Genomic DNA, 24,888 nt, shown 5'->3' on the forward strand with positions numbered 1-24,888 from the left:
GAAAAATATAGCTCAAATTAAAAAATGATTCAAGTAAAAGTTGTAGGGTTTAGAAAGGGACCTAGAAAAAAAAAAAAAAAATTCGAAATGGTGGAGTTTCAGGTATAAAAATAGTTTTTTAAAATGGATACTGTATTTCTTTTTTGCACCAAAATGTTTCTTACATCAAAACTTACACTTTTTATTTGAAAAATTTTTTGATAAAATCACTGTTTTTTCGGCTCGATTTTATCTGCTGATGGATTTTCCTCAAAAAAAAAAATGGCTTTGATTTAAAAATGATATTTGGAAAAGTTGTAGCGTTTAGGAAGACAAAAACGAAAAAAAAAAAAAATTTGGTAAAAAATTCAAAATGGCGGAGTGAGAAATATGGATAAAAAAAATGGACTTAGCCGAAAAATTTTATTTAAAAAAAGTGTTAATCTTGATGCGAACAATTTATTAGTAGAAAAACTTACACCTAACCTCAAAAAAAAAGATGTTCATACTTTAAACTCCGCCATTTTGAACTTTTTTAAATTTTTTTTTTCCTTTTCGTGTTTGTCGTCCTGAACGCTACAACTTTTCTAAATATCATTTTTAAATTCGAGCCATTTTTTTTTTAGGAAAATCCATCAACAGATAAAATTAAGCGGAAAAAAAAAGTGATTTTATCGAAAAACTTTTCAAGTAAAAAGTGTTAGTTTAGATGTAAGAAACATTTTAGTACAGAGAAAAAATATAGTATCCATTTGAAAAAACTTCGTTTATACCTGAAACTCCGCCATTTTGAACTTTTTGGTTTTTTTTTTTTTCCAAGTCCCCCGCCAAACCCTACAACTTTTACTTGAATCATTTTTCAATTCGAGCCATATTTTTCGAGAAAAATCAATTATCCAATTAAAATGGGACAGTCTATATATTCATGAAATACTGAGTTTTTTTCAGTTGCTATTTTATCTTCAGGATTTTTGTCGGGATGATATTTTTTAATATTTTCCCGATATATCAACTTTAGATGACTTAAGGTTCCAATATTATTGAATATTGAGTCAATTTCAGCCTCGTAATCTGACATGTTACAGCCTGAAAAATATAAAATTAATACAAATTATAATGGAAATAAATTTGATTTTGATTCAGTAGCTATCTCCTCAATATTTGAATAAAAAAAAAAAAAAAAAACAAAACGAACTATTTGATGTTTAAAAAATTTAATGTCAAACATTGATCGATTTTTTCAACATCTTTTTTATGAGCGAATTAACCACAAACACATGATGAAGCATCATCGCCGCCACTACCACCACCGTGTATTTGTTCTATTATGATTGCTGTTGTTTATATATGATCAATATTGTTCTTGTTATTTTGATTTCCACTTGGTACATCATTTATTGAATTATTATTTACTCCTGTTGTTGTTGTTTCATTGAATGATTCAATATTTAATCATCTGTTCCATTTTTTTGTCCTTAACAAATTCATTCAAGATCTTGAATTTATTTCGATCATGACAAGCACGATCATAACAAGCACAAGCACTTGAATAACCACTATCTTGTGTATATTATTTGATTTTCAGACAGATTCATTTTAAGGTTGTTTTTAAATCGCATGACCGGGCGACGTTTTGGGTTCACAGGGGTACTTACAAACGTATGTTAAATGAAAAAATTATAGCGCCCCCTCATGCCTAAAAGCTTTTCACTTTACTGATGCGTCATAAGTAGTGTGAGTGTTGCCGGCTTATATTTACAGACACTAATACTACTCTAGCAATAAACATTCAGGGGGAAGTTCCAAAACCGTACATTTCTTGTAAGAGAAGGATAGAAGAAGAGATGGAAGATTGAGCCGGAAGAGATAGAGAGAAGGATAGAGCTAGAAGAATAAAATCGAACGGCGGTATTGGAACGTACCCCAAATTTTCAATGTAATTCAGCCGGCTGAAACTCGTAAATTTAAAAAGTAATTAGCCAATATCTTTTAAACAGCACTGAGGAAATGGATAATTTTTTTTTCATTGATTTCGGATTTGTAAAGTGTACAAATCTGTAGAAAAAAATCAAAATTTAAATTAGGAGTTTTAAAAGTACAAGCGCAAACGTACCTATACTCCCTATGCTTGCGTGTTAAAGTTGTCAACTTTGACACTAATTATCTGGATTTTGACGCAGAGGAAAATTACGAAAAAATTCCACCAAATAGATAATTATTTCATTTAAACATTAAAAAAAAAAAAATCGAAAATTAAATTACGGAAATTTCATTTGAAAACAACCTTAAAAAAGATCTGGTAACGTTTGTTGGGGCGTGTGGCCCGCGTTACCGTTGAAAATTAAAAATTTTCAATACTCCGGCTAGGGCCGTGTTGGATTTTATCTCTTAAATGGTTTTTAAAAGTAACAATACAATAATAGTACATTTTTTTTTATTTTTCTGAAAATCGATTTTTTTTTTTTTTTTTCGTTCAAGTTAAGGCAAGCTGTAACTTCTGTTAGAATCAACGGAATGACTTCGCATTAAGCTCAGAAATTACTCGAAAACTAGGAATGCAATAACTTTTGATAAAATTGTAGTAGAGACTTCGTATTAGGCTCAAACAACGCGTCTTCTGAAACTCCATCGCCCTTCATGAGAAAGAGCATTATCTGTTCAGTCACTTTTTTTTTTTTTAAAAAAAACTAAATTTAAAAAAAAAAAAAACGGTTTTTTTTTAATTTTTATGAAAAATATGATTCATAGATCAAAATTTTTTCGGAGAGGCGATAGAATTTTCGAATACGCATGTTTTAAGCCTAATATGAAGTCTCTAACACCATTTCATCATGAGTTATCGTTTGCCTAAAAAATGAGAACGGCACAAGCTATAACTCAAAATAGAGTTGTCGCAGAGGTTTCATATTAGGCTTAAAATAATCGTTTTTAAAAATTCTATAACTTTTTCAAATGAATTTTCATCGTACGAATAGTATTTTTCGTGCAAAAAAAAAAAAAAAAAAACACAATTTTTTTTTTTTTCGTTTTTCGGGAAAAAAAAAATGGCCGAATAGATAATGTTTTTTTTTATTAGGGGCGATAGAATTCCCAGAGCCGCTTTTTTGGAGCCAAATCTGAAGTCTTTACGACAATTAGTTTAGAAGTTATGAACGTTTTTTTTTTGGGGGATAAATCCAATACTGCTGCTGAGCCTTTCGGCTCCTAGCCTCCGTAATACTCATTATTTGATTTAAAATATTATTACAACTACCAGTACAAGTCTCATGAAAATTACCAGACATTGGTATAGGATCTAGTCGTATTTTAAATTTTACTGATTTAGGATTACCAGTACATTCATCACATGTTTCTAATAATATTTTAATGTCATTAATTGTCTCTTGAAATCCTATACAATCTAAATTACCATATTTGCTATCTTTACGTTCACGTGGTACCACATTTTATCCACATATTATTTATTGTTGTTTGGTATTGTTATTATGATGTTGCTGTCGTATTATGTCAAGCACTTGAATAACCACTATCTTGGGTTTTATTTGTTTATTTGACAAATTCCTTTTCGATACTTATTATTTGATTAAAAATATTATTACAACCACCAGTACAAGTCTCATGAAAATTACCAGACATTGGTATAGGATCTAGTCGTATTTTAAATTTTACTGATTTAGGATTACCAGTACATTCATCACATATTTCTAATAGTATTTCAATGTCATTAATTGTCTCTTGAAATCCTATACAATCTAAATTACCATCTTTGCTATCTTTACGTTCACGTGGTACCACATTTTATCCACATATTATTTATTGTTGTTTGGTATTGTGATTATGATGTTGCTGTCGTATTATGTCAAGCACTTAAATAACCACTATCTTGTGTATTAATTGTTTTTTTAACAGATTTATTTTAGATACTCATTATTTGTTTAAAAATATTATTATAACCACCAGTACAAGTCTCATGAAAATTACCAGACATTGGTATAGCACCTGGTCGTATTTTAATTTTTACTGATTTAGGATTACCAGTACATTTGTCACATTTTTCTGATAATATTTCAATGTCATTAATTGTTTCTTGAAATCCTATACAATCTAAAATACCATCTTTACTATCTTTACGTTCACGTGGTACCACATTTCATCCACATATTGTTTATTGTTGTTTGGTATTGTGATTATGATGTTGCTGTCGTATTATGTCAATCACTTGAATAACCATTATCTTGTGTATTATTCGTTTATTTAACAGATTAATTTTAAATACTCATTATTTGATCAAAAATAATATAATAAATTATATATTTTATATAATAAAAGTTTTAACCTTAATATTCACCTTTGTCTCTTGAATCTTTCATGAAACGATATATTTAAAATTTTGAAACAAATTTTAAACAAACTCTTTCGTATCGTTGTCAAGGGAATAAATAAATAAAACAAAATAAAAAATAATTTAAAATTACTTACCTTCATACCGTTACTTTCGTTGCATCCATCTTCTAGGTCTAATATACATTATACATATGTATGGCATTATATTACATTTAAATAAATCGCCAATTAATATTTATTTCATGTTATCATTGAAACTACTCTTCTCTCTCTTGTCCTAAGTCTTTTCCTACAACGCTATGGACCTGATCTAGTAACCGAAAAGTTAGGGTCAAATAACTAATCTAAAATAAATTATTAATTAACGGGTGAACTCGGACATAATAGTAGCAACATGAGAAAAAAAATAATAAAATAATAAATAGCTCCCCTGGTAGAAATTTGTGAGCACTGCTTACAATATGCTTATACATGTAAAGTTGGGCCAACGTCGGGCCGACGGAATTTTTCTACCAGGGTATAAACAAATGCTAAAAATAGTTTTTTAAAAACAAGAAAAATAACACACTTAATCTTTAATCTCGACGAGACAATTGATTGTTTTTATTTATTAAAATATTGAAATTTATGTATTAATTTTACTAGTGATCGTATTGATTTAAAAATACTATTTTAATTTATTAAATGATTAAATTCAATGTAATTTGCTAAGATAAGATAGATGTATATAGTATCGAGGTGCCAACGCAACTAACTTGACAAAAGGCACAGCCCTTGGCACCTTAGTGTACGTGCAAAAAAACTGCATCCAGAAAAATCTACAACGATGCCTGATACTTTTTTTAAGCTAATTGTTATTCTTGGAAATTTTGTTTTATTTTATTTTATTTTACCTTGGGTTTTCATCTGTTGGGTCAACACACTGTAGGAAAACTCAAGCAAAAACCTGTCAATCTGAGTTGTGCGCTAATACAGTGCATACCAATTAGCACTCGGCACAACGTTCAGGCTGACGATTTCTTTTTGCACAAAATTTTATTTTACCTTTGCTTCATTTTCTAGTTTTCTCTCTCTTCTTCTCCCTCATCTCTACATTCCGATGAAACATTATTATTAATATTAATATTATCGCTTTCATTATTATTACATTTATAATAATAAATTTAGTAAGTACTTTTTTTCTCCGATTCTACCTTGATTGAACCTCGTTTTGACGTCAAATAACATTAACTTTCAACGTCATTTTTTGACGTCTAAACGAGCTTGAATCAGGTTAAAAAATAAAATACATAAAAAGTTAGTAAATATATCATTATTATGGTTTTTATTATTATCTTTCTGTTTTAATTTAAATAATACTGTTGATTTTTCACCATAATATTAATTAATTAAGTCTTTTCGTGTATTTTTTATTACCTGCCTTATTTTAACCTCCGCTTAACCTCGTTTCGACGTCGAATAGTGTAACATTTCTACATAGAATCGAGCTCGGTCTCTGACGTCGAAACGAGGTTGAGTGTCAAATTTCGGGACTAATTTCTATCTGGGAGTGGAAATTATGATCGTCCATGATTATTATTGCACCACTACAGTAATATTTGATGTGGATTTCTTTTCGTACGATAAACTATAATTATAAGATTCGTACGAAAACCTTTTGACTTTATTTGGACTTGAACTCATTTCCCCTATGTGCCGTACCGGAATGTAACATACTTAACCACAGCAAACATGATAAAAAGTTAACAATATTTTTCGTGTTTAAACATTCAAATGGTGGTCTTGCAATAAAAGACATTTTGTTTCTAAGACCGAAGGCGCAAATAGTTTTCCTGAGTAATGGTCTATCGTCACGAAACTTTCGGTCTTACCTTGCGTAAACTTTAATAGTTGAGAATATTATCTCAATCTCGGGTTCAGAGACGTTTTGAGGGTTTATCAAATATTGTTTTTGAAGTGAAACTTCTTTACGGAGGGTAGCAAAAAAATTCGAGGCCCTTCTAGCGTTACGCGCTCGCGTTTACTCTCTGTCACACGCTCTCCTATACTCTCTGTCACGTATACTCTTTCTGGTATACTCTTTCTGGTATACTCTCTCTGGTATACTCTCTCTGGTATACGCTCGGCCACAAGCGGATAAACTCGGAACGTCAGCTGCTATGTGTGTATGCGTGAGCGACTTTTTTTTTTTTATTTAAATATTATTAAACAGTTCAACTGAGTTTAATACTTAAATAATTGATTTTTAAAAAAAATTCATTTAAACGTATTAAGCAATAGTTATCTCGCGGGTTTAAAGAATCATTATTATAATAACAATAAAATTATTATAAATATATATAAATGATGATAATTATAACAACAATAATTTTGATAATATTACCAATTATTCACAATAGTATTGATATTAATAATAATATCTATAATAATAATATTTTGAATATAAATACTAATAATTATCAATATTTATATATAAATGTTATTGTCAATGTTATTATTTATATTATTAATATCACTGATATTATTATAAATCGATAATATTATTGTTATTATTACTAATATTATATTGATATTATTATCATCGATGATATTTTTGAAATTATTATTTTATTTATACTATGGTTATATATGAATAATATTATTATAAATAATAATAACTCCAATAATATTATGATTAACAATAATATCAATATAATATTAGTAATAATATCGATGGTATCAATTATATTGTCGCATTAAAGAATGAAGTGCCAAAAACGTCAATTTTGAAGGAAAAAGGGCGTAAGTGCAAATTTATAAATTTTCGGGTTTTTCATCTAATTTTAATACTTAAAAAAAAGGGAAAATGGGCGTAACAACCTTTGACAAAGGATAAAGGGCGTATGTCCAAGGATTTACGCCTTTTTTCCCGTTATCAAAATAATTTTTGATAAAAGATGAAAAGCATATTTTCAATTTTATATGAAATTTATTTAATGGCAGGATTTTTTAAATTATTGATTGTTTACTGATAATTATACATAATTTATTATCAATACGAAAAACATAAAAATAATTGCAAATCTTCATCTCTTATTAAAAATGATTTTGAGAATGGAAAAAAGGCGTAAGTCCCTGAACATACGCACCTTTATTTTTCTTTAAGGCGAAGCAATACCTTTGAAAAAAGCGTTTCACAAGAATCGCCCAAACTTTTTTAATATTGAACTTAGAGGCATGAAATTTTAAAGGTCAATATAAAATTGCATGGCCGATGGGCTGATTGTCTCAAAAATTGTTAATAACAAAAAAAAATTATTAATAAATTACAGTTTTCTATAAAAACGCGATTGACCCGTTTTCATTCAAAAATGCATTCTCAGTTTCCAAAATTTGCAGGAGAACTTAGAATAATATGGCCATGGGCTGATTATCTTAAAAATTGTAAATTATAAAAAAAAATTTTATTGTTTTTTTTAATAATTATGACCTTTTTTATCATCAATCACTACGTCATTCTTCAAAATTTGTAAAAACTAGATGGCACTGAGAACGCTTCTGCAACTTGGGGGATGAAATTTAGGTTGGGGGCCCAATGCCCATGATGTTAATTGTAGAGATTAGAGTGTTGTGCCAAACAGTAAAAAATCGGATTTTGGTTTTGCTTTGTATGTAAGTAGTTTGAAGAAAATACTAGTTTGTTTACATTTTGTAACATCAAGTTGTCAAAAAAAAAAAATTACAACAATTACATATTTGTTATGAATTTTGCATGGTGTTTTATATTTAGCATGGTTTTTTATATTCTAGTAGTTCATAATAGATTTGCTTGCAAGTATTCTTCAACATTGCTGTAATTATAATAATGACAATATTATAATAATACCAGCAATGCCAGAACCGTATTATCAAAAACAGATATGTTATGAATTTTGCATGGTTTTTTATATTTAGCATGAACCTAAAATCTTAAAGAAAAGATTATAAATAATGTAAAATTCTGGTGACCAGTTATTTCATGATTGATATATGATTTAATATATATGACAAATCAAAGTGCATGGTACTGAATAATTATTATAAATTATAATAATGACACGTAATAAGTCTCAATATTTTTCAAGTTTTAGACGTCACCAGAATTCATTATTGTATGCACGTATAATCTCTTTTGTTTTTGAAATAGAACTACGCTTTATTGCATGATTGAAAAAATAATGTTTTGATTGGATTCAAAATAAATATGTAAAGTACATTTTATAATATTAAGATCATTATTTTTTTTTGCATGCCGTCTTGTCAATATTAGTAATATATTTTTGTATTTATGTATTGAGAAAATTATGAATACTTATTTCAATATACGTAAAAGATAATTATAATATATTAATAATTATTTTAGGACAAGGTTTCAATATGACAATATTATATTGTTTAACAAGTTAAAGTATACGAAACCTCATTTGTTGTAAAGCATGGTTATATAGATTTAGGGTAAAAAGTATCCCGGCTATGCCGAAGTATGGGCCCAATGTACTTTGGGACTCATAGATGGGGCGAGAATTCGCTCTATCGATAAATATAGGTTAGGGTTCACTTGAAACCAAAGGTATTGCTTCGCCTTAAGCCTTAAAATTAGATGCAAAGCCCGAACTCACGCCCTTTTCCTTTTAGAAAAAAAAAATTCCTAAAAATGGCACTTACGCCCTTCTTCCATTAATGTGTCGATATAAATAATAAAATTTATAATAATAATATTCGAAATATAAATACTAATAATTATTATTAACTAATAATATTTATATTCGAATATTATTGTCAGGATTAATATTATTATTATTATTATTATTATTATTAATAATATTCAGCGTGACATGAAACTACTCTGAAAGAAGTTTCACTTCCCCCGCGCGTACTCGCAACACGCTAATTTTTTTTTAACGGAAGATATGATAACACACAGTAGAAAATATTAGTTTTGTTCATGAACGCAAAGGAACCGAAATACACACATATATATGTATATGCATAACATTATATATGTATATGCAAACATATTAAAAGCTGGTTTCACAATATATTTATTAGAAAAAAAATGTTGAATGTTATTATATACCTTGATTGGCTTGGTTGTAATCCATGGGCTTCAAAATCTTTTTCCAGCTGTCTTATTCTAATTTGTGCCATATATAGTTCTTGCTTGACTTTCCATAGATGTGTATCACATACTGAATCACAAGTTTCTTGACTAATAGCATCTTCTGTTTTGTAACCAGCACCCCGAAAAGTTAGTGATTGACCCATGCTCTAAAACAATATCGGGAAAAAAGGGAGGTTATAATCAATCAAATAAATGATAACATTTTCAACCATCAGGAAACTCAAAGATTATCTTACATAACTTATCAAAGCACAACATCCTCCTCCATTACTTTTTGTGATATGATGTCGAATATACTTAAAATAAAGATGTTCCAGTAGAAGAAGAGCAGCAGCAAGCAATATTCCAGCCATCAACAGTAAGAATGCACTCAAAAATTGTTCTAGGGCCAGTGGATCGCTACTTTTCTGAACTTCTTTACCAGGTTTACATGTACCCGTCATCCAGTATCTCCGTAAACGCTCAAGGTCACCATTTTCTCGATAATCAAGTAATCTTTTATTAAACATTTCTACGTATTTTGATTTTCTAGCAAACGCAAGACCATAACCAGTCATTGCATACCATGAACCGACTGTCAATAAACGACACTCTTCGTCTTGAGCGACCAAATAATCCAACACTGTCCCATCATAGAAAAATGCATCGATTTCTCTGTCAATGATACAGTTAAGTTATTATTAAACTAAAAAACATTGAATATGACTAAAACAGAAAGGATGAGTATAGTGTAAGAACCAGAAGGCTAGGAGATATATTTTATCATTATTATTGTGGATTTTTTGATTAGACCATGTTCAACTTTAAACCAAGGAGATTGTAATTTTACTGAGTGTTTGATATTCACTCATCTCACGTTGGGTGTCAGCATCTTTTAGACACAGAGTGAATCAAACAGGTTACTAATCATTAAACCTGAGACATCGAGATCATGAACCTGAAATGAAGGTAAAAACTGACGCATCTATGCATGATTCAGGGTAAAAAAAAGTACATCAGGGTCTTAATCAAATGAGAACTAAGAAAATTATGTGAGCTGACTCAAAAAAAAAATCATAACGAAAAATTTTTGAGAGAGTTCGTTTGCTTCGTAAAAAAAGAATTAACTGAGCTCTAAGGAGAGAAAAAAAAAATTTTTTTTCTCTGGATAATAGTTTTTCTAACAATTGGTGACGCACATTCGTTGGAGAATGTACGAAATGCGCATATTTTACTTTTTATATTCTTTGGAAACATCGGCACCTAATTGTTTTTTTTTTTTTTTTTTTGTTATTTAATATATTAAATATAACTAAATAATGCGTGCAATGACATCAATCAAGAACAATTTTAATGATGTTTTAAAGAATTATGGATTTTTGGAATACAAATATTGGAAATAATTTGAAAACCAAAGGATTTCTGTTTTTAAACCTTCTTTGTATAATATTTAATTATTTTCGAATTATTATTTATGTAACTTAAAATATTACATACATCTTTATTTGGAAATTTTGCAAGTATTAAAAACGGCGCAATGGATAACTCAACGTCAAATAGAGGTAAAGACTTCATATGAGGCTCATATTACGCACTGACAAAAAACTCTATTTCCCGCATTACGAAATCTTTATCTTCATTATTACGAAAGTTATAGCTCGCTGAAAAAAATCTGAAAAATGTTGCAATGAATAACTCAACGCAAAATCAGAATAAAAAATTTGTATTAGGTTCATATTCCGTGCCATAAAAAACTCTACCGCCCGCATTGCAAGTTTTTTCTGCTATCTCTAATAGTATTCAAGAAGAAAAATGATCATACAGTTGCTGAAGCAACTGTGCCTTCCCTGCCGGGTTTAGTAATTTTAATAAATAGTAATTGAAAGATCTCTCGTTGCATTAATATATTTTTGACTAGTTGTCTTTTTCGCTCTCCTTCCGAGTGTACTATTATGTTCATTCAGTTATTAACAATTATGATAGAAATTTTTGAATTTATTGATTAGTTATAATATTAAGGTTCTATGTAAATGAAATTCTAATTCAAAAACTCAACACAGAATATTGTAATCTATATATAATTTAGACTGCTTCAAAAAAAAAAATTTTTTTTTTCCTAGCCTCCTATGGGCTCAAGATGTTGTGTTTGATGATAGAAAAATTCAGGTAAAATTTTGAAAAGATTCATTCATTTTTGAACCCACGAATTAAGGTTGAATTTTCCCATTTAATTAACATGTAAAAAAGACATTTCCTTAATTATCCTTGAATATCTTGGTCAATACCCAAGATAAAAATTTAATTATTTCACCATATTAAAGCTCTTTAAAACAGCTTTAAAAAATGTATATACTTTTTAGTGTTCCGTAGGACACTTATGTTTTCACTTTTCGTGTGACTTTTTGTTATTTCGCGATAAAAATAAAAGTTATGAATCGAATTGGCTTCTATGAAGCCCATTAGGTTCCATTTTTTTTCCCAAAAGCAATCATCGTATTTATTTTCAATTTTTGGCCCTTATCAGTTGTGATAGTGCCATTTTTCTACAGGGTCCAATTTCAAATATTGACGGATCGGATCCGGCAATGATTCAATCGACGACGCTTCATCTGTAGACTTTCCGATATTTTTTTGAAATTTTTGAGTCGTTTATTTTTTTTTTTATTAAACAAAATGTAGTGTCAGAATTTGTTTTTGCAAGATATTTTTTGAACCGCCTAACCGAATTAGTTGATGTTAAATAAAATTTATGTTTTTTTTTTTCCCAAAAGCAATCATCATATTTATTTTCAATTTTTGGGCCTTATCAGATGTGATAGTGCCATTTTTCGACAGGGCCCAATTTCAAATATTGACGGATCGGATCCGGCAATGATTCAATCGACGACGCTTCATCTGTAGACTCTACGATATTTTTTTGAAATTTTTCGGTCGTTTATTTTTTTTTTTATTAAACAACAGAAATAAACAACATTAGAAAATAAAACAAAACAAAAAAAATAGTCATTTATTTTACAACAAAATGAAAAAACAAACAACAAAAAAAAAAATAAAAAATCCTACGGAACACTTAGGATGCACCTTGGGGGACTTGACTATATTTTTTTTTTTTTTAACTTTAATTTTGTCGTCTGGAATTAGGCTATAATATTGAAAACATAAAAAATTGATTTAACTCGTTAACGAAAAAACAGTATAAATTCATAACTTAAAAAATAATTGACCTATACACTTCGAATTTGGCTTGAAAAAAGCGTCTTAAAAAACTACATCTTTTTTATGAATAAATAATTAATTTATAAACAATAGTTTTCACGAAAAAAATAAAATGAGACTTTTTTTTTTTTTATTTTCTGCTTTTTTTAAAATAAAAAAAAAATAGACTTTTAAAATTATTTAGACACTTTGGAAAAATAAAGAGTATAAAAAAGTGCTTTTTTATAATTAAATATATAGTTTATACGTCTTTTTTATTAATACTTTTTGTTTGTTTAACGAAAAAAATAAGAATTGTAATATTGATAGAATTTATTTTCATTTCAAGTCAAGCACTTTTCTTAGTTCTTTTCTGTTTTTATGTTTTTATGTTTTCTGTATTTATGTTTGGAAAATTTATTGAGTGGTACCAACGAAAAAACAAAAAATTTTAACACCACTAATTGCTTCTGTACTTGATAGAACTGCTACGACTGATAGAAGTGCCATGTTTATAATTGCTGCTGTTATTATTGGCTTAGGGCATAATTTAAACAATTTTAATTTGAGTGCTAGCACTGTGCGTCGATGTCGAATAGAGTATCGAGATAAATTATCAAATGATTTAAAAAACTATCTTCAAACAGATAATTATTTGGTTGCACATTTTGATGGAAAAATTCTCAATGATATTGTTGGACATGAAATGGTTGATCGCATTTCTGTAACAGTGTCTGGAATCAACACGAGTCATCTTCTTGGTGGTCCTAAAATTAAGAATGGTACAGGTCAACAACAAGCTGATGCTGTTGTACAAATTTTAAAGGAGTGGAAGCTTGACACTCGTGTTAAAGCACTATGCTTTGATACTACAAATTCCAATACCGGTAAAACAACTGACTTGAATTATTTATTTATTAATTTATTTATTAATTAATTAAATTATTTATTTATTTATTTATTTATTTATTTATTTATTGATTTAGTTTATTCATTGTTTAGAAACTTAAATGTAACGTAACTGTTAATTAGTGTAAACGAAAAGATTTATATTTTACGTATTATTTATTTTAGGGCGACTGAATGGAGCTGCAGTTTTAATTGAAAAAAAATTACAAAAGACTCTATTGTACTTTCCTTGTCGTCATCATATTAATGAAATATTATAGAAATGTGCGTTTGAAATTTATTGGGGTGTACAAACAGGTCCAAACGTTGCTTTTTTGAATAATTTTCAAAAAAACTGGAATAAAATTGACCAGTCAAGATACGAATCTGGAATTAAAGATAAAACTGTAAAAAAAGCTCTTGCAAGTGATGAAGATGATATTTTGAGATTCATTGAATACCATCTTGAGGTAAAAGTTTTTTTTATTGACAGGAAACACGTAAATTACCAATTTATTAAATTTATTATCAAGAAAAGGATTTTTTTTTTTTTTTTTTAACCAAAAATCTCAATTTTCAATGCAAGCTTATTTATACAGCACAGTGACATACATGAAATTTAATAGTTTAAATAAATTCTTTTAGAAGTTTATATATAATTTTAAAAAAATAAAATAAAAAAATATATTAGGTATTAAATAAATGATTTAAAATATCATTTGTGTCAATATGTCAATTGAGTTTTATTATTATCAGTTAATAGAATATGTATTTTTTTTTATCTATAAACTTTGAAAACAATTTATTTAGACAAAACTTCGTAGAAAATATATCTTTATTATTTGTAATTTTTCTATATATTTTTTTAGTTATATATTAATTATTGAAAAAATAAAAGTCAAATAAATTCTTTTGTTGTGGATTGACCAAGATAAATAAGTTTACAATGCATATTTAGATTTTTGTATCAGAGCAAAATATAAAATATGGATCGTTAAAAATTTCTTGTTTTTCATATCGTTTTTAATAATAAAATTTTTTTTTTTAATACAATTTTAGTTGAAACAGCCACGAGGTGATTACAAAGAATTTTTAACATTATCTTATATTTTTTTGGATAAGACACCACCAAATGGAATAAAATTTAAAGCACCTGGTGCAATGCATCATGCAAGGTTTCTTTCCAAAGCCATTTATTGTTTGAAAATGTTTTTGTTCCGTAAACAATTATCTTTGAAAATTTTTGAGCAACGTGCTCTTCAAGAAATTTGTATTTTCATTGTTAAGTTTTACATAAAGTCATGGTTTAAAGCTCCACTAGCAATTGAAGCAGCAAATCATGATTTTATGTTATTAAAAAATTTAAAAGAATTTGTAAAAACGAATAGAAAAATTTCTGAAAAGGTAATGTTAAAATTATCTAAGCACATGTGGTACTGCTCAGAGGACCTTATTGGCCTAGCACTCTTTGATGACAATGTAACAAATGAGGTAAAAAAAAAAATGGTAAATTCAATGCTTCATCGTAGCAAGGTCACGGATTATTCAAAACGACTATTATTAGATGAAGAAGATTTAAAAAAATTACTGAAAAAAGATCTTAGTGACTTTGTTTCTCAAAAATCATTGATTATTTTTAAACAATTTGATTTGTCTTATGATTTTTTACATCGTGATCTAACTGAATAGCATAAAGATCCTGACTATCAAAGGGCTAGAAAAATATACATAAATTTAGAAGTAATTAATGATTCAGCTGAAAGAGGTGTTGCGCTGGTTGAAAACTTTAATCAATGCTTGACTAAAAACGAAGATCAATTACAAGCATTGTTACAAGTTGTCCAGAATAGTCGTCAAGTTTTACCTGATTGTCACAAATTTACAATTGCTTCAGCGAAAAATTAATCTAGTCACTTAAATCATAAAAAAAAAAATGACTTCTTTATTCGTTAGTTAAACATGTTAAACTTTTATAAAAATTTAATAAAAAATTTGTATCATTGAAATAATATCTGTTTTTTTTTTTTGTATTGATAAAAAAGACGTATAATCTATATATTTAATTATAAAAAAGCACTTTTTTATACTCTTTATTTTTCCAAAGTGTCTAAATAATTTTAAAAGTCTATTTTTTTTTTATTTTAAAAAAAGCAGAAAATAAAAAAAAAAAAAGTCTCATTTTATTTTTTTCGTGAAAACTATTGTTTATAAATTAATTATTTATTCATAAAAAAGATGTAGTTTTTTAAGACGCTTTTTTTAAGCCAAATTCGAAGTGTATAGGTCAATTATTTTTTAAGTTATGAATTTATACTGTTTTTTCGTTAACGAGTTAAATCAATTTTTTATGTTTTCTATATTATAGCCTAATTCCAGACGACAAAATTAAAGTTAAAAAAAAAAGTATATACATTTTTTAAAGCTGTTTTAAAGAGCTTTAATATGGTGAAATAATTAAATTTTTATCTTGGGTATTGACCAAGATATTCAAGGATAATTAAGGAAATGTCTTTTTTACATGTTAATTAAATGGGAAAATTCAACCTTAATTCGTGGGTTCAAAAATGAATGAATCTTTTCAAAATTTTACCTGAATTTTTCTATCATCAAACACAACAATTTGAGCCCATAGGAAGCTAGGAAAAAAAAAATTATATATAAATGTGAAAATGAAAAACTTTGTTGGTAATGTTCTCAGCAACTACCGAACCGATCATTGTGATTTTTTCTTTAAATCAAAGAGCTTATCGCGGAGATCGTGATAGGCGTTTATTCGAATCCATATCTTAATAAACAACCGAGTTGTTATTTATTATAAATAATAGCCTGTTACGCGGCAGAGGCAACAGCCGGCGCTTTGGGAGTAGGTGCTTTACACTCATACAATCACAGAAGTGGAAAAAGAGAGAGAACGCGCTATAGTCCCAAATGATTTATCTATATTTGCATTTAAACATAATCGAAAAATTGAAAAAAAATTAACAATAATATTAGCTTGGGAATTATCAGGCCGATAAATAAAAAGAAGTGTAGGTCACAACAAGCTTAAGAATTTTGGTAAATATTCGGTTTAAATGATATGTGTTATCAATAGAAAATGTGTAATAAAATGAAAATGTTAACGTTCAAAATAATGAAATTCAGTCCGTCAGTACATAATAATTTCTTTGTTGGATAACCTTGGTTTAGATTTCCTATTCTGTTTTGAATGATAATGAAAATGACAATGCGAAATTATTTAATAGATATCATCATACATTGTTAATTCATTCAAAAAATTGAAAAAGAAAATTCCATTTAAATAATTAAGGTTGAAAGTAAACCCCATCGTCAAACAAAGTTTGGATTCAATAGTATGTCATCCGCATTGTAAAGAAAAACAAACTGATAATTAAAAAATAGTAGTAGTAAAAATTTTTTTAATGACAAGCGTAAATATGTATTCTGCCCCTATTCTTATGTGTACTTGAAGTCGTCAACTTTGACATTCATTATCTAAAAAAAAAACTAGCAGGAAAATTGAAAAAAAATACATTTTTATTTGCCACCAAAAAATCGAAAATTAAATAACGGAAAATTTATTTAACTTTCAACCTCAAGTTTGGAATAGGAATATTATTTAGAGCTAGCAAGTCTTTAATTCTTTTAAACAAATGATAACATCTTTGAAATTGTAAAAATAATCCCAAGCAAAGCCAAATTAAAAATAATCTCAGCAACTACCCAACCGATCATCGTGATTTTTTTTTTAAATCAAAGAGCTTATCTCGCAGATCGTTATAGGCGTTTATTCAATTTTCTATCTTAATAAACGACCGAGTTATTAATTATAGCCCGTTACGCACCCAAGTCAACAAGCGGCGCTTCGGTAGTGGCTGCTATCTACTTATAGATACAATCACAGAGTTGAAAAAAGAGAAATAACGCCCTATAGTCCCAAATGATTTATCTATTTGCGTTTTAACATAATCAAAAAATTGAAAAAAAATTAACAATAATATTTTTAAACCAACTAGCTTAGAAATCATCAAGCCGATAGATTAATAGAAGTGTAGGTCAAAATAAAGATGCTCCCTGGTAGAAATATTTCTCCAACTTTCTTCCAACTTTTTTCGGACCATGGGTCATTTTTGTAAAAAGGTAGAGAAAGTTGGACAAAAGGTGGAGAAAGTTGGAAAAAAGGCGGAAAAAGTTGGAAAAATATTTCTACCAGGGCAAGCTTAAAAACTTTGGTAAATATTCGGTTCAAAGGAAATGTGTTATGTTAATATAAAATCAACTGTGTATTAAAATAAAAATATTTTTAACGTTAAGAATAATAAAATTCAGTCAGTGAGTACGTACTAATTTATTTAATGGATAACCTTGATTTAGATTTTCCATTAATTCTGTCTTTAATAATAAAATTAGCAGTGCGAAATTATTTAATAATTATCATTATACCGTATTATTTCATTCAAAAAAAGTTAATTTTATTCAAATAATTAAGGTTGAAAGTAAATTCCATTGTCTAACAAAGTTTTGGTCCGAGAGGGGTATTCTACATATGGTTATAGAAAATATTCTCAATGCCCCCCTGTCCAAAGTATAACCACTATACTAGCAGGTTCTTAGGAGTATATGTGTCTGTAATCTATCTGGATAGATACACACATACTACTACAGCAGAGAAACAAGGAACAGCACCATTCAAAATTATATGTCCACTGAATCCCTAGGAGAAAAAGGATCTATAACTTCTTTAATAATCCGTATTGTTAAGTAGAACAAATTGATAGTTGACTCAGCAATAATTGATAAAAATTCTTTCAACTACAAGCGTTAATATGTGTTCTGTACCTATTCCTAGGTGTTGAAGTTTCCAGTTTTGATATCAATTATCTAAAAAAAAAATGAGCACGAAAATTCTGGAAAATTCATCGGAATAGATGATTTTTCCGGCTTTCATTTGCAACCAAAAAATCGAAAATTGAATAACGGGAAATATATTCAACTCTCAACCGTAAGTTGGGAATATTATTTCAAGCTAGCTAGCTCCAATTTTTTTTAAACAAATGATAACATTCAAAAATTGTCAAAATAATCCCGAGCAAAGCCGGGTTAATCAGCTAGTTTTATATAAATATTTATTTATTGAACAACTAGTCAGCCAAACACTTCTATTACTATTTCATGTATACTTTTTATTTTATGTATATATATTCATGAAATACTGAGTTTTTTCAGTTGCTCTTTTATCTTCAGGATTTTTGTCGGGATGATATCTTTTAATATTTTCCCGATATATCAACTTTAGATGACTTAAGCTTCCAATATTATTGAATATTGAGTCAATTTTAGCCTCGTAATCTGACATGTTACAGCCTGAAAAATATAAATAAAATTAATACAAATTATAATTGAAATAAATTTGATTCTAATTTAGTAGCTATCTCCTCAATATTTGAATAAAAAAAAAAAAAAAAACAGAACGAACTATTTGATTTAAAAAAAATTTAATGTCAAATATTGATCGATTTTTTCAACATCTTTTTTATGAGCGAATTAACGACAAACACACGATGGTGCATCATTGCCGCCACCACCACCACTGTGTATTTGTTCTATTATGATTGCTGTTGTTTATATATGATCAATATTGTTGTTGTTATTTTGATTTCCACTTGGTACATCATTTATCAAATTATAATTTACTCCTGTTGTTGTTGTTTCATTGAATGATTCAATATTTAATCATCCGTTCTATTTTTTTGTCCTTTACAAATTCATTCAAGATCTTGAATTTATTTCGATCATGACAAGCACAATCATAACAAGCACAAGCACTTGAATAACCACTATCTTGTGTATTATTTGATTATTGGACATATTCATTTCAAATACTCATTATTTGATTTAAAATATTATTACAACTACCAGTACAAGTCTCATGAAAATTACCAGACATTGGTATAGCACCTGGTCCTATTTTAAATTTTACTGATTTAGGATTACCAGTACATTCGTCACATTTTTCTGATAATATTTCAATGTCATTAATTGTTTCTTGAATTCCTATAAAATCTAAAATACCATCTTTACTATCTTTACTATATTATCCACATATATTTTATCCACATATATTACATACATTTTATCCACATATATTATTTATTGTGGTTTGGTATTGTGATTATGATGTTACTGTTGTATTATGTCAAGCACTTAAACAACTACTATCTTGTGTATTAATTGTTTATTTAACAGATTCATTTTAGATACTCATTATTTGTTTAAAAATAATATTATAACCACCAGTACAAGTCTCATCAAAATTATCAGACATTGGTATAGCACCTGGTCGTATTTTAATTTTGACTGATTTAGGATTACCAGTACATTTGTCACATTTTTCTGGTAATATTTCAATTTCATTAAATGTTTCTTGGAATCCTATACAATCTGAAATACCATCTTTACTATCTTTACGTTCACGTGGTACCACATTTCATCCACATATTATTTATTGTTGTTCGGTATTGTGATTATGATGTTGCTGTCATATTATGTCAAGCACTTGAACCATTATCTTGTGTATTATTTGTTCATTTAACAGATTAATTTTAAATACTCATTATTTAATGAAAAATAATATAATAAATTATATATTGTATATAATAAAAGTTTTAACTTCAATATTCACCTTTGTCTCTTGAATCTTTCATGAAACTAAAATTTTGAAACAAATTTTTTCGTATCGTTGTCAAGGGAATAAATAAATAAAACAAGATAAAAAATAATTTAAAATTACTTACCTTCATACCGTTACTTTCGTTGCATCCATCTGTTGTTTTTTTTTTTACTGCCCATTCTAAAGAAGTTTCACTTCAAAAAACTTTAAAATTAAACATAAAATACGGATATTTTATCGTTTTTCCCGAAAACTGTTTATGATAGAAAAAAACTCTTCACGCTGTCACTAGAATATAATGCTGCCTTTCCAAGCGCATTATATGAGCTCAATACAAAATCTCTACCTTGATTATAACAAAAGTTATGGCTCGCAAAAAAAAAAAAAAACTGTAAGAAGAGCCCAATGAATAAGTCAATTTACGATAGAATTGAAATAAAATGTTTATATGGCTCTAGCCAGAGTATTGAAAATATTTAATTTTCAACGGGTAACGCGGGCCACACGCTCCAACAAACGTTACCAGGTCTCGTTTCCAATTTCAATTTATTTTTCACGTCAATATATTTGAACATTTGAATTAAATTTTTATTTTTATATTTATATTTATAATTTCAGCTATAACAGGACCCCAAATTTATCTTATACTGATATATTAATAGTTAATATATATTTTTTAATAGTGAATATAAATATACTATCAGATAAAGTATATATGTTTAACTTAAAGATACGCATAATAATAGTTAACATTTCTAGATTAGCGCCACAATAGATATGCTAATAGTTAACATATGTATGTTTAATATTGAAATATCATATATTAACTTTAAACTTATTATTCATAACCCAGTCAAACATACGATATATTAATAGTAAAGAGGATACGTTAACTGTAAACATACCCTTCTCTGAGTGTGTGATAGAAGGAGTAAGGAGAATAATATGAATAAATTTGTGGCATTTTTTTGCAAATTCGTAACTTGAAAAAAAATTGGCGAGTCAATACAAAGAGTCGAGAAGAATTGATTAGACCGCTGTTGAGATCACTTGATCATAATTTTGATACAATAATTAAAATGATTGAAAAAAGCTAGCGATTATTAAAAATATTTCCTTGAAGTTTAACCGAGCGATCTTAAAAAAGAAAAATTGTGATTGTTTATTATTCAAAGTACATTCAACCTGATACTACTATTAAGGTATCAAGAAAACAAAAAGTCACAGTTCTGCAGGAAGAAAAAAATATTTTTTAATTATTAATTTATCAGCATCAAATAAGAGCTTCGTTGATGTCGTTTATATCTCAACGTTGATAACAAAAAAGTATTAATTTTCAAATTTAAAATGACATGCTTATATATGATACCGATACATATAATATATGTATAACTTTTAAATATAAATATTGTTGTTAAATAATATATAAATATACATTTTTTTCAAAACTTAGTCTAGAACGATTCTCAAGGTATTATTTTTTTCATAATCTAACATATATATTTGAAAAAGAACCTAATGAAAAAAGTTCGTTTCATGTGAATTTGACAGAACAGAACTTGTTTTTATTTTTTATGTCGAACTTAACTTTAATTTTTTGGGTTCTTTTTTTTTGTTTTTTTAATAAATATCAACTTATAGTTTGACTAATTTTTTTTTGCATGAAAAAAAAACAAAACTAAAAGACAAATATTATCATTTCAACGAGAAAACAATAATAAATTATAACTATACCTAATTAACATTCAATAACTAATAATGAATTTATAAATTAATAATAAATGCAATAATTGATAATCAATTCAATAAAGAATTTAGTAATAATTAATTAATTCAATAGTTATGATAATAGTCAATAGTAAATTATTATTAATTTTTAACAATTTTTTTTTCGGTTTTGTACATTCATACTTAGACTATATTTCTTCAACCATCATATGTTTATCTTACTCTTTTATATTATTATCAACATCAGATTTTACCAAAGCAAAGGCATTTCGATTAGAAAAGGGTCAAGATGTAACGCCTTTTGGAAAGGTTCAGATTGCAACTTAATCAGGATACCGAACCAGGTCATAAGGTTCAAGTCAGTACTCTTGACCTAAAATAGATCAGGATGCCTGAACCAAAACTGATCAAGAAAAATTATTATAAGTTTGCGGTATACTTAATAGTAATGAAGAAAGAAATTATTTGACTAATTTATCCTAATTAGATTCTGATTAGTATTAGATCAGGCAACTACGTTCAGGATGTTGATACTTGATTTTATCCTCAACAGAAAAATTAAATAACAATTTTACATTATTCGTCTAATTTATCCTGATAATATTTCAGTCAGTATTGGATTGGGCCACCCTAATCCGGGATAATACAAAGTGCACCTTCCTCTATTGTAAACAGAACGGGAATATCCGAATTTAGTGCCGTGGCCCCCGCGGTGAGGGACGTGACTTATCGTCCATACTGGTCTTCATGACCATCCGTTGTCATTTTTATTTTTCAACTAGTTTCGTCTGGTTTTGCCAAGTTCAAAACAATGGACTTAGAAAAAAAAATTAAATTTTACAAAAAAAACTAAGTCCCTTAAAAAAAAAAAAAATTTAGATATCTGAATTATTTTACTTAGCTAGATTTTTTACTTAGCTGTAATTGTAGCCACACAATCACTACATTATTTTACCAGCAAATTTTTTTCTTAGCTAGATTTTTTACTTAGCTGTAATTGTAGCCACACAATCACTACATTATTTTACTAGCAAAATTTTTTACTTAGCTAGATTTTTTACTTAGCTGTAATTGTAGCCACACTATCAACATCTGCATTATTTCACTTAGCTAGATTATTTAATTAATTATAGCCAAGCAATCAATACCTACATTATTTTACTTAGCTAGATTTTTTACTTAGCTGTAATTGCAGCCACACAATCAATATCTACATTATTTTACTTCGCTAGATTTTTTACTGGGCTTTAATTATAGTCACACAAGCAATATCTACATTACTTTACCACCAAAATTGTTTACTTAGCTGTAATTGTAGCTAAACAATCAATATCTACATTATTTTACTTAGCTAGATTTTTTACTTCGCTACATCTAAGGCTAAGCTGAGTTCCTTTTTATTTCTAAGTACATTATTTTCAACAATGCAAAACTAGACGAAACTAGTCGAAAAATAAAAATGTCCAACAGAACAACTCAAGAAAAAGAGATGAATACATGACCTTGACTGATCCCGATAATATTTTGATAATACTTCTCAAATCATAAGATATGCAGTCAATCTTATTTTTTCAATGAGTAATCACGAAACGAATTGGTTTTAAACTTGAATTGGATTCAGTCTATTATCTGAAATAAGTAGTGTAGCTAATAGAGTTCTAGACCAGAGGGAGGTCGAAAAAAGGTAGATCGGCGAGGGGACAGGAGACTGCAACTCGGTCAGTAAAACAGAGATGATAAAGAAATTTTTCATTTGAATTTCCAGTTGTTGATAATGTAGAGATAGTAAAGAAATTTGTCATTTGATGGTGTGAAATCCTAATTGTCATGTGTCGGTAATACAGATTTGGAAAAATTTTCTTATTTTAACGTGCGATTTCTCATGTCCCATGCCCCATGTCTTAGATCTTATGTCCCATATACCATTTAATGGTTTAAATTCCCAATCTCCATGTGTCAGTAATACAGACTTGACCGGAAAAATTAAATTTTGTCATTTCAACGTGCAATTTGTCATGTCCCATGTCCTGAGGCATAGCTCAAGTCTCAAGTCTCATGTCTCATGTCTCATGTATAAATATATTTAAAATACAATGTTGCAAAAAAATTTGCTGACTCTTGATACGTGGAATTTTTCAAATATAAACTAATCAAATGCTGTAGTAGTATTTAATTGTTTATGATAAAGAATAAATATTAATTGCAAAAAATTAATATGCACGTGAGAATTTGCTGACTCTAAATACGTGTCATTTGAATAGGTACTCCTTCTGCTATTCTATTGTATATATCCCTATATAAACGAGAAGTTTTTCTGAAATTTTATCATTCGGATATCAAGACTGTAAGGAAAGGTAAGAAAGCAATTTAATTATATATATACATTGATAATTAGTATTATATAGAAAAACAGCATTCACAATATTCAATAAATAAATTACATTTGAAAATTTCATTTTGTTACAATTTTTTATTAAAAAATTCTTATACCTATATACATTGTAAATAAAATTATTCATAATCCTGATTCATTTTCCTATGTATCATGTTCAGAATCGAAACCTAACCATCTTACAAGTACTTTATTTTTACGTTTTTTTTAAATTTTTTCGACAAGATATATATCTGGATAGCGTACTAGACTCAGTTTTTTCTTGATAAAAACATCCTTCAACATTGATATCTTGATAGTCAGCAAGCTTGTAAGTTATTGGGATCGTATTCAATACTTTTGTGATTGTAAAAACTTCAGTTGTCCAATTGGGAGTGTAGCCTTTTTCGAAAATTTTTTTATATTTACTTATTCGCACTTTATCACCAATTTTTAATTTTCTTTTCAACTTTGATGTGACACAAAACATTGAATTTTGATTATGATATATTCCTCTCAATATATCCTTTTCATTGTTTTTAGTTACATTTTTTGGTTTCATTTCTATAGTTCTGTTCTTCGTATTATTATAAT

At 27.8% G+C, this 24,888-nt stretch overlaps 1 protein-coding gene across 10 annotated transcripts in view; it reads right to left on the reverse strand.

Annotated features, from left to right (window-relative positions):
* LOC122859542 (glutamate receptor ionotropic, NMDA 2B) overlaps positions 1–24,888 on the reverse strand; it is a 414,324-nt gene that overhangs the window by 85,837 nt on the left and 303,599 nt on the right. For 9 of the 10 annotated variants that reach the window (XR_006374357.1, XM_044163202.1, XM_044163197.1 and 6 more), the window contains 2 exons: positions 9,700–10,117; positions 9,419–9,609 (listed from right to left, as the gene is read on the reverse strand). Coding sequence is in view for 9 of the 10 variants with exons in the window: in XM_044163202.1 (XP_044019137.1) it covers positions 9,419–9,609; positions 9,700–10,117 (609 nt within the window). In the remaining variant the exon portion in view is untranslated. Of the gene's footprint in view, positions 1–5,214; positions 5,413–9,418; positions 9,610–9,699; positions 10,118–24,888 lie in introns of those variants that run through there. The other variant, XM_044163198.1, reaches the window with a different exon arrangement.

Source organism: Aphidius gifuensis, linkage group LG6 (assembly GCF_014905175.1).
Source record: "Aphidius gifuensis isolate YNYX2018 linkage group LG6, ASM1490517v1, whole genome shotgun sequence".
Lineage (NCBI taxonomy): Eukaryota > Metazoa > Arthropoda > Insecta > Hymenoptera > Braconidae > Aphidius > Aphidius gifuensis.